The 12,165-nt window shown below is 38.7% G+C and overlaps 1 protein-coding gene across 2 annotated transcripts in view; it reads right to left on the reverse strand.

The window, feature by feature from the left end:
* Nucleotides 1-8,177: 8,177 nt before the first annotated feature.
* The window catches only part of TMPO (thymopoietin), a 31,518-nt gene continuing 27,530 nt past the window's right edge, over nucleotides 8,178-12,165 (reverse strand). For both annotated transcript variants that reach the window (XM_090272661.1, XM_090272660.1), the window contains 2 exons: nucleotides 11,131-11,219; nucleotides 8,178-10,397 (listed from right to left, as the gene is read on the reverse strand). In XM_090272661.1, the coding sequence (XP_090128787.1) occupies nucleotides 10,109-10,397; nucleotides 11,131-11,219 (378 nt within the window). In that variant the 3' untranslated portion in view covers nucleotides 8,178-10,108. The remainder of the gene's footprint in view (nucleotides 10,398-11,130; nucleotides 11,220-12,165) is intronic.

Here is a 12,165-nt window from a genome sequence, read left to right on the forward strand (position 1 = left end):
TTTTTAAATTATATTTTATGGGTTACACTATTACAGTTGTCCTGATTTTTTCTCATTTTCCCCCCACCCACCCAGCACCCCGCACTCCCTCAGGCAATCCCCTCACCATTGTTCATGTCCATGGGTCATACGTTTAAGGTTTTTTGGCTACTCCATTTCCTACACTGCACTTTACATTCCCATGGCTACCTGTTTGTACTTTTAATCTCCTCACCCTTTTACTCATTCCCCCACACACCTCCTCCCAGCTGGAAACCATCAAAATGCTCTCTATGTCCACGATTCTGTCTCTGTTCTTCTTGTTTGCTTAGTTTGTTTTTTAGATTCAATAGTTGATAGACTTGTTGTTGTTGTTGTTTTGTCATTTTATTGTTCATAGTTTTGATCTTCTTTCTCTTAAATAAGTCCCTTTAACATTTCATATAGTAATGGTTTGGTGATGATGAACTCCTTTAGTTTTTTTCTGTCTGGGAAGCACTTTCTCTGCCCTTCCATTCTAAACGATAGCTTTGCTAGAGAGAGTAATCTTGGTTGTAGGTCCTTGCTTTTCATGATTTTGAATACTTCTTGCTAGTCCCTCCTAACCTGCGAAGTTTCTTTTGAGAAATCAGCTGATAGTCTTATAGGCATCCCTTTGTAGGTAACTCTCTGCTTTTCTCTTGCTGCTTTTAAGATTCTCTCTTTATCTTTAACCTTTGGTATTTTAATTATGATGTGTCTTGTGTGTCCCTCAGTTTCTCCCTGTATACCACTGGTGCCTTTTAAGCTGCTACCCTGGTGCTGGAGCTCAGAGGGAGTGTCTGAGCAGGTAAGTCCGTGTGTAGGTTCTTTAAGAGGAACTGCTCGGGGTTCCAGCAGTTTCTTCCACTGACTCAATCCCTATTGGTTTTTGTAGCCAGAAGTTGTGGGGACTTATCTTCCTGGCATTGGGACCCTGGGTTGGGGGGCCTGCTGTGGGGCTGGGACTCCTCGCTCTAGAGATATCCCTCCCAAGTTTCTATCCATCACACGTGGGTGTGAGACCAGCCCATTCTGCATCTGCGCCCCTCCTACCTGTCTCGATGGATGTGGTTTCTTTAATTCCATAGTTGACAGACTTCCATTCAATTTGATTTCTGAGAGTTCTTAGTGATGGTTATTCTATATTTTAGTTGTAATTTGATGTGGTTGTGCGAAGATGCGAGCCAGTTCTGCCTATGCTGCCATCTTGACCAGAAGTCCTATGCTCATTTTAGTGTAATGACATGAACATAATGAATGAAGTCTCATAGAATTTTTGATCCAGCATGCAATGACAGCAACTCAACATTTTAAGTCTTACAAGTGACAGACTTATTTTGTAAAGGTCTCTGGTAGTAGTAAATACTAAAAACTACAGTGAGTTCCACAGCGACATCTAGTGTACCCTTTTTGAAAAATTGTTTAGACTCTGGGATCTTATTTCTGAGATAGTAGATTGTGACCATATGACTAGGTACTACTATTAAAGTCCTGAACTAAACAGCCTAACTAAAGTCTGCTTATTAATCCTTCTTATGATTTTTTAGTTAATAGTACAAAATGGGGTATTGTGTGGGGTTCTCACTGTACATGTTTTAGCTGCAACAGAATTTATTACAGCTTTGACACAGCAGTCTAAAAATGGTTTTGTTTGGCCCTGGCCAGGTGGATCAGTTGGTTGGCGTGTCATCTCGTTGCAGGTTCAATCCCTGGTAGGGGCACATATGGGAGGCAACCGATATTTCTCTCTCACACTGATGTTTCTCTCTCCCATTGGAACAGTAGGGAAAGAAAAGACATGGTTGAGGGCAAGAAGTTTTGTTGGACGAAGGAAAAAACAAAAGCCTGGAGAAGTAGATGGACTTAGTTTCCACAAGGCCACAGCTGAGTTTGAATCTGTAGTCATCGGGGGCCATTGAAGATTTTTGTTTAGGGGAATTAAGTAAAACCTATATTTTCAAAGGATTAATTTAGTAGCATTGTAGAAGCCATGGAAAGGAAATTGATTACAAGGTTATTACAAAGATCTGTCTGGTTGAGAGATAGGGGGAGAGTTAAAGAGTAAGGAAAAGATGAGCAATTATTATCAGAGAAGGAAAACTCTGACTCCAAAAAACCTCCGCTGCCTTGCGGCATACCTCTTCAGGGGAAAGGCTAAGGGAGTAAACCCCGACAGAAAATCCGGAGCCGGAGTCCCTAAGGCGGTTTGACGTTGTAGTCAACACCGGCAACTCCTGCGGCGCACCTGAAGCCAAGCTGTATTGACTCCGTCTTTCCCTTGGACCCTTCAGCTGCGAAGAGAGGGGGGTCTGCTGCATGGGCAACAGCAGACCCTCCATATCACCCTGCCCAGGCTCTGTAGCTTCAGCTTCACTGGAGAGGACACTCCAGCGTCATCTCAAGATGTCGATTCAACACGGGAGGAGACAGATACCGTGTCACTCCCGAGTCGGACTGCACAGCCATTCTCGGCGGTGCAGATAGACTCTTAAGAAGCTACACCATCGTCTCTCGAGACAGACGGCTGCCGACATACGACATTACTAGAATGAGTACAAGTTAGTTGAATAAGATGTGCAAGGAATTTGTAGTGTAAGATCTTTTTAAGGATTTGAATAAATGGTGGGGAATGTGATTTTGCGATTGACAAGAAGATATGGGACAGAGAAGAGGGACTGGGTTTAGAAAAGAAAGGGATGAGTTGGACATAAAATGTATTCTATAATTAATGCTATAAAAGGAATGCTGTTTGAGAAGGGCATTAATGCTGTATTTGAATACAATGTGACTAAAACTGAGAATTAACATGTTATCCAATTAATATCTTTATCCTTCGGAGTGGTAAGTGACTTAGTAAGACAAGTAGTTGAAAATCCAATCCTGGTTTCTCCTGAAAAGTAGGAGTGGTGGGGTATTTTCTTCCTAGTGGTTCATGTGGATCATATTACCCTACTGGCTATTCTGCCAACGTTTTGTACACAGGACTAAGCAGCACGTTCTCCACTCCTCCAGAACAGCAGTTGTGCTATCTTGATTTATCTGTGGTGCTTATGGACATTAATCTGTGCCTAGAACACAGGCTGCCCAGATGAGGTTTTAACCATAGGCCCCTCAGGAGCCAGCTGGAATGAAGGCTGTGCATTCAGAGTGGCTCAAACTCATTCACAGCTTAGAAAGCCTTTGCTCTCTGATTTGAAGAGGAATGTTTCTATCGCTAGAAAATGGTTCAGGTTTGTACAGTGTCTTTCTACTAAGAAAAAGTTGGTGTGTGCTTTAAAACTTGGGTGCTTAAGCATAAAGGATATCTGAACTCTTGGGACTTAAGTTGGGATTTTCTGAGTTGCTGCGTTAGATTCAGAATAACAGTTTTCTTTCTCATCAGGTTGCGTTACTGTTTTACTGTATGGTGAAAAGACAGTATGATCCTCACTCCTCATGTATCAGGTGATTTGATATCTGCTTAGAGACCTACTTAATGCAGCCTGTTGTGGATTTATAGTGCTCAGAGACACCAGTTAAGCTTGTAACATGTGGACATTACCATAAAACACGCTGGAAATGGCAGCACCACCTCCACTATGTTGTTTTTCACTTGCTATGTTTATCTTTCAGACAGAAATTTAGTCTTTACCATAGGAAACAAAAAAACTGAAAACACAAAAGAAAATTGGTTAATTTGCAAAACTGAATTTGTTCTCAGAACCAAAATCCAGGGTGTGGGTGGTCCACAGGTTGGGTCTCTGGAGCTCGATCCTTCCTCCACTTGACCTCTGTGCCAATTCAAATTCAATTATTTTCTCCCTCCAAACTTTGGATGAAGCTAGCAATGTGCTGCCCTTACTGGACAGGGTTGCATAGTCTGTCTTCCCACCACTGAATGGCAGAGGTGGAAAGGCCACTGTTTAAGTCTGTGAGAATGTTTATTTCTGACTGCAGTTCTGTCTCAGCGTCTGTGGGGGTGACCTCAGCACCAGCGTGGTACAGAGCCGGTGCTGGCCTCTAGGGTGTGCTCTGTGTGAGCCCAGTTCACTATCAGCAAGTCTTCTTCTGGAGTCTCTCCCACATTCCTGGTCTTTCTGCTAAAAGCTCTGGTTTTTCTCAGAATCTTAGATTCCTTCCCCCCATGCATTGTATGGCAGCTTCCATAACTGGGTGGTTTTCAGAGCAAAGTGAAAAAATAAGCAGGATATTCCCAAAATTGTGGAGCAAGTCCTTGCCATTTTAGGAGCCTGGCATGGCTGCAGCTTCATGGTACAAACAAGGCCAGGAGAGAAAAGGCAAGAGTCCCTGGCAGCCCTGCACTCGGGCTCTGACAGGCCTCTTGTCCAGCCCTCTCAGAGTCGTTCCCGTCCTGCCTATGGAGTATGCTGAGACACCTTCCTTAGGACAAAGCTGAGATGAAGGAGCAGAGACCAATCAGCGCAAGGCTGTACCAGTCATTGTCAAGTTCTGACTTCCCGGCCCAGTCTGCCTGCTGCACCTCCTTTCCAGAGTCTGCAGTTACTGGCCTTTTCTGTTCTGTCCTGAACTCGTGGTTGTCATCAGTGGTGAGGTGGCTGGCTGTGGACATGCTCCATCTTGGTGGCTTCAGAATGGCATGTTCTTTTTTTAAGGAGAAAGGGAAGAAAGCAAGTGGGTCTGACAGCAAGTGGACTTTCTTTAGAAATAACTGGAGTGTTTTCTCATACTCCTTTGAAGTGCTATGCTGGTTGGCATGAGGTACTTTTTATTCTTCTCTCTGGATATTCTTCCTGAAGAAGGTGGACGGACTTGGCTGCAAAGGTACAGGGACAAGAGGGTGGGTGTGCTGCCCTGGGTTCCCAGATGCACGGGGTGTGCTTTTCTGTATTTCCGACCCTCTCCTGCCCTGCAGGATCAGCCATGAGTGGCTCCTCCCAGGCCCTCCTAATTGATACCACTCATCTGTTCATCCCGCACAGATCAGTGCTCATTGCCAGCTGAATGCAGAGGGTCAGCAGGCCTCGAGGGCACTTGGTGGAGCCACATGTTGGAGAAGCCCTGGGTGCCTGAGTCACTGTGTGGAGAGCATGAGTGTGGTGGCTCCCTGGCCTGCACCATGGGACACGAGGAGCAAGTAGATTTCATCGAGTTCAGACATTGTAAAGTCTGTTATGACAGCTCAGCATTATTACCCTGATGGATAATCTTTGACAGGCACTTAGAACATCCCTGGCTTGATCACTGAGTGTCAAGACTTTTGAACAGTCACTCTGCCTCTCATCTTTAACCCCCTCTCCTAAATGGGGTGTGTTGATTTTACCCACATTACTTTCCCCTTCTCCCAGCCATGCTGAAAGATAATTGGACCCATCTGTGGAAGGAAGAGAGCATATGAAAACATGTTACTATAAATTTGAGCACCATTCTGCCCCCCACACAGAAAAGTTATTAATTGCTCTGGCTGGTGTGGCTCAGTGGATTGAGCGCTGGCCTACAGACCAAAAAGGTTGCCAGTTCAGTCCCCAGTCAGAGCACATGTGTGGGTTGCGGGCCAGGTCCCCAGTTGGGGGCATGTGAGAGCGATGTTTCTCTCCCTGTCTTTCCCCTCTAATATAACATTTTTTTAATGTTATTAATCGTCCCTTGCAACATGGTCGTTCTCTCCTGAGTGTTCTGCGCGTGGAATGTGAAACAGGTACAGGTGTGTCTGTCACTAAACATTATGCAGCGTAACATTGTCACAATGCCTGCCATCAATCACCTGACTTCCTCTTACCACGTTAAGCATTGTATCACCTCGTATCACAAGGGTAAGCATAGTACAAGATATTTTGAGACCATGTTAACATAATTTTATTAATTATAACTGTTCTATTATCTCCAACTATGCCTAAATTACAAATTAAACATTATCATAGGCATGTATGTATAGGGAAAATAGCATACAGAGTATGGTACTAGCATGGTTTCAGACATCCACTGAGGGTCTTGGAATGTATCCCCCACAGATAAGGGGGAACTAGTATAATTCCTCATATTAAGAGTTATGTAGCCAAACTACAAAATGAGCCCCAATTATTCCTGCCTCTTGGCATTTACTCTTGCTCAGTCCCTTCCCCTTTTACCAGAGCTGACCAACAGAATCTAGTGATGGTGTATCATTTCCAGTATTAGGTTGTGTAAATGCTGTGTCTTCAATCATGGGTGCACTCTCTCTTGCATTACTCTGGGTGAAGCCCTGTCATGAGGGCACTCAGGTAATCTAGGGTGTCCCTGGCCAATAGCCTTGAGGAACTAGGAGGCCTGCCAACACCGTGTGAGCTTGGAAGCAGATTCTGCCCCACTTGAGCCTTGAGGTGATACTGCAACCAAGAATGACACTTTAATTACAAAGCCATGAAAACTTGAGTGAAAGCCATAGGGCTAAGTCACTCCCTGATTTCTGACCCATAGAAACTGCAAAAATTGTTTTATGCTGCTAACTTTTGAGGTTATATAGCAATAGTAATATTTCTTCTCTCAAACTGTAAGATGTGATAGACTATATAATTTGTTTTTGGGACAAATAAGACAAGTACCCTTTAGACTGTGTTGCAATTTCAAATTATGCACTATCACAAGATCAATGTGTTAAATTCTGGACAATAGTCAGTAGTGGTCTAGTACAAAAGCTATGATCAGGGCTATATTTTCATACTCGGCTTTGATTTATCCCAAACAAGCTGACAAACTTTTGGTTGATTCCCAAAAATTAAACATTACTATTTCCTCTCAATACAATCAAGAATAATTAATAATATTTAAACCAACACTGCCATTAGTTAACGGAATGGTTAAAACCATTTTTTTTAAAAAATTTCACAGAAGAATGCTCAAGATGAGTTTAAAGATACTTCTAAAACTGCATCTATGAACTACCAAACATTATACCTGGTATAGAGGGAGGTATCAAATATCTGTTGAATTGAGTGGCAAAATTTTACTGTCAATTTCAAAGCACTGTGAATATAGCAGGTCATCAAATGCCAGTTCAACTAATGATTCGATGCCAGAACATCACAAAATTGATGTTTTGAGTCCCCCGGCACTCAGAACTCTGTGTCTCTTCCTCTACTTTCTTCCCATATCTTTAGTGGGAAGTTGGTATGTGAACTCTGAAAAGCTCTCAGTAACTGCTAATTCAAGGTGACAGGTTACATGTTTATATAACCCCTCCCTGTTGAGACTATTACTAAAATGGGAATTTTAAAATGTTTAACACGACAACAGAGAATGGAAGTGAGACATCCAAAGACAATATATTTCAAATAACTGTATGATAATGAAAAACGGATTAAGTAGAAAATGAATTAACAAAGCTAAAGGCAGCTCAAATTTAAATGGCCACGGAGAAAGATTAGAACTGGAAGTGAACCTTCAAGAACCCCTAGGTTTGGGACTTAGAGGCACCCCCAGTGTCATGCGGAGGGCAAGGCTAAATAGAATTGGTGTAGAGCACGAACCCAGTGCTGGTTGTTTGGGTCTCCTTACTTCCCAGTTGTGCAAACCTGGGCAAATTTCTTCACCGCGCTGAGCATCATTTCCCTCATTTGTAATAAAAGAATAAGAAAACACCTACTTCATAGTATTATCATGAAGATTAAGTTAATACATATCAAATGCTTAGAACAGTATTTGCACATGGTAAGCATGCAATATAGTACACTGTTAAGTCTTTGATGCTATTTTCTAATTAATTACAGTGTACATATTACTGTGAGAATACTGAAGTAAAATCACCTTTGGGGGACATGTGAACAATGAAGAGATAAAGGCACTTTGATCCTTGTGAACATAGCTGCATAATTAATATATACAGCAATATCTCTGCTTAGTCTCAGAGCAAGACTAACAATCATGAGTACCACAGAAAGGTACCAAGACTGTAAAACTGGGGGTAAGGGGTGACTTAAAAAAAGCAGTTACTATATACATTGTAGAGTGGGAGAGGAGCCTCTGTAAGCTTCCCCGTGTCCTTCTCCAAGCATAAAGGCTACACGTTATTTTATCTATGAATAAACAAGGACTTGATTACTACAAAGAAGAGAAGCAAAACATAAAGGAGTTGACTGAAATGAGAACTAAAATTCAACAATCCATAAATATCACATAAGAAATGTTATCAGGATATCTTATAGTTTGTGCTATCTGAAAAGCATTTATTACAATGACAAAACTAGAGGTTAATTACTTTTTATTATTGAATTATATTGTAAAGTCTACATCTACAGTTTAATCAGGAAAAAATGCTTTGCATTTACATCAAGGACACATTAATTAATTCTAGTGGAATAAAACAGACACAGACAAAAGACCAGATACACATTAAAAAAAATTAAAAACCAAAACACCTATATGTTTTACCTGGTTCTAATTTTGCTATTTTGGACCATACCTTTCCTATTAGAAGATTGATCTTACATATTAAGTCTGATTTACCATCCCACATTTTTAAACATTAAATGCAGCTTCTCACAATTTCCATTTATAAACAAAAGATTGAAAACAAAATTGCAAACAGTTTAAAAACAAAGCAAGTGAAAATAGACTATTACCATACAGCAGAAAAGTTGAGGAAGACCTGCCCCCTGTGTGGCTCATCTCAAAGAAACATTTTTACTCAGAGAGGCAAGCATTTCTGATCTAGGAGTATGTTCCTCACTCCCTCTGCAGTACAGGCCTATGAACATTTCTGGTAAATTGATAAGTGAAAATGTCTACAAAATACCTAAAAGCTAAATATCAGCATAGGGCTAGTTCAAATAAAAAATGTGTGCTGATCTAAATGCACATCTTCAGACTTTTCCCCTTTTCAAAGTATCTTTTTATTTCAGATGATATTTTAAAATAATTTACATTTTTAGGGTGTTTTATGGTCAGAGTGTAAAATTAATAACTCAAACAAGTTTAAAATACTTGTTTTACTTGATTCTACTGAAATTCCAATTACTTAACCAAGTTATACATGAGGTAAATTTTAGCTAAAAAAAACAAAAACAAAAAAACCCCACAAAAAATTAAGTTAGCCAACTTCAAGGATAAACAAAAATCATAATGCCCGCTTCATATTCAGAGTTTACAAATTCATGAATTAACTACTGTAGATCCAAGAAAAGTTTACTGTGTAATTTAAAAGCAATTATCTTCTGCACTTCTAAATCGAATTGTTGGGAAATAGGGGGCAAAAGAAGCTTGGCAAAATTTGTTTTTGTAACAGAAGACAATGCAGTAAGGAATCCAAATGAAAGCTAAGACCAGTCTGTAAAGTTTCTAGCTTCTAAAGAGACACACATTTACCTAAAAAATATTTTGGTAGCTAATTGGATTGACAATATTTTTTGCTGTAAATAAAAAGCACAATTTTCCAATTATAGCCTTATAGCTAGCTAAACAGCTTTTAAAAACATGTACAGCCAGCTAACAGTCCTCTATAACATGTACATATGTTACACTAAAAGATCCCTGCTAAAATTCAACTGTATTTAAATGAGCCTTACTAAAGTAGGACATTCATGATACTAGAAATCTTTTAAAAAGTTCAGTACAGTAGGGCTACAATAATATCATTACAATTAATAAAAGTTACAGAAGAGATTATTGCTGTACTTTTCCCCATAAACATCATGAAAACTTTTTGCTCTTACAAAACGTACAACCCCATTATTTTTCTCCTACAATTTCATGTTTCATGTATCTCTAAAATTTTTATCCAGCAGAGAATTCTTCAATCTTTTCTGTAAGAATTCAAAGCATTTAAATGTATAGCTTCACATTATGCATTTTGCCCTTCGTTTCCCAAATACACAGAAACAATATACATTTTTCTCAAAAATGAAATAAGATGTCCACATTAAAAAAATAAAGCCTACAAAAAAGTTCCAGAGCTATAAAAGATTATTCATATGGCACGAAGTGATCTCCTACTAGTCCAAAGTCCAAAACATTTAAATGAAGTCCATTTATATAATATCTTGTTTGCTTTTCAATGGAACACTACATTTGAGGTGAAATCACATTTTAGCTCTTGAGTCAACAAGTGTACACAAATGTTCTTTTATACAGTTATTAAAAATAGGAGACCAAGTTGAGTGTGCCAAAGATATATCATTCAGTTGGAATTTCCAGAGTCACCAACAGGTAAAGGAGAGAATGGGTTTACTTGGTTGGTTTCCATAGCTTGGTAGACCAAAAACAAAAAGATGGCCACAACAACAAATAGCAAAATTTTTATCCACATGGGAATGGAACGTCCCTTTTTTGTCTTTTCTGACTTGATGACATCTGCCAAGGGAACATACTTAGGAATATATTTAGATGAAAAAGATTCCTCCATCCTGAAATCACTCAGTTCAAATGGCCGGCCTGCAGCCCCTTTGATTGGTCTGCGGCAACTAGCACTGTTGGGAATGAAAGTTTGAGAAAGAGAAAAATAAATTTTAGATAAAGCCATGAGTTAGATAAATAATATAAAATGTCACTGCCACTTAATTCCAAACATATTCCTTGAGGTAACAGCGAGGTCAGTTAAACTATTTAAAATGTATAACTATTTTCCATTTAAAAAGATAATTGTCTTTTATACGAAAATATTCAAACTGATAGTCACTAAACTTGCCGTCTTAAAGGCTTCTCAGAGCCAATATATTTAGGAGCTAAGAAGATAGAAATAAGGTAGTTTGGTTTTGATTCCTTCAGTCAGAAAACAGTCCAACAGATATCTAAATATAGTGTTTTGAATTAGAAAACAGAAGCCTTCAGGGAAAACAATTTGCTTCTTACCAGGTTTCCATTTAGATTTAAAAATGGAAATTAAATAGTAGGTAAATGATTTATTTACAATCCTTCAGTTTAATGAAGTAAATTTTGAAACTGACTCAACTTTCCACAACATAAACTAGATAGCTTAAAAGAACTAAACTGCTCCCAAAAATTCTAAGAACACAGGTATAGTAACTTAGTGAAGAATTAAAAATTAAAATTTCCATTTATGTATATCAAATAATCATGTTGTATACACTAAATACATACAATTTTATGTGTCCATTATACCTCAAAAAAGGTGGGAATAAGTGAATAAATAAAAATGCCCCAGTAGAATACACTAATACTTGTTTCAATGTATCTGAATACCTAATTCCTGTTGGTGTAGATGCTTCAAAGGGAAACATTTCCTTAAGAATATCCCTTTCTATTCTTCTTTCCTCTGTTTTTTCTCCCACCTAATAAAAAACAAACAACCACAGTTAAAAATTTAGTGTAAATGTGCAACAATTAAAATATATTTTAAACAGAAGTTTCAGAGAAGAAAATGCACTTAAATCTATCCTAGCTTTTAACTGCCATTTCTAAATTCATCATCACCCAAGTATCCACACATTTCCAAGGCTCTCTTCAAACTTCTTCAAAGTGAACATAAGTTAATGTGATAATTGGAGAAGAATAAAATTGCCACACATTAAAAATAAGTTGAAGTCTCAAAATAACCAATAATTCAGTGCAGCTAATATGGCAGCATAAGCCTCCCTCACTACTGGATTTCCCATGCTTCTCATTAAGAGTACATTGTTTCTTCCTTCATCAAAAATTTTGTAATAAATGACCAAATACAGAAGCTATCAAATTAACATGGATCTTTAACAAATTTTAGTATATGCTCTTAAGTAGTCTATATTATCTTCTGAACTTAAAAAAACATAAGATACATGCTTTTTAACCACCTGATTGTTTTGCTGTCACCTTTATGCCCTGATCAAAATAACCTTTAGTAACAATTCATTAAAACTATAACGCATCATGCAGTTAGTACTTTAAAGCTTGATTATACAGGAGAGTTAATGAAATGAAGTATCATACAAAGTTCCTTTAAAGTCCCATTATTTGATCTTTCAGTGAAAGATAGTAGAGCCTCCCCTACTGCCCAGTTAGTTTCAACTCACATCTATAACAAAGAGAACATGTTATAAGCAGCACACAAATGACCACTCCCTTGAAAACTGCAAACTTAAGAGTCATACAGTAGCAAGAGGATAGTATTAGCATGTCATATTACACTACTTTTTATTGTCACTAATAAAGTATGTCTTTAAAATAATACGCATATACACAAACCCATAACACCCAATAAAGTTCTGCTCCCACCCACTCTAAAAAACAAATGTAAATATT

Source organism: Furipterus horrens, unplaced genomic scaffold (genome assembly GCF_987537825.1).
Source record: "Furipterus horrens unplaced genomic scaffold, mFurHor1.1.pri manual_scaffold_4, whole genome shotgun sequence".
NCBI lineage: Eukaryota > Metazoa > Chordata > Mammalia > Chiroptera > Furipteridae > Furipterus > Furipterus horrens.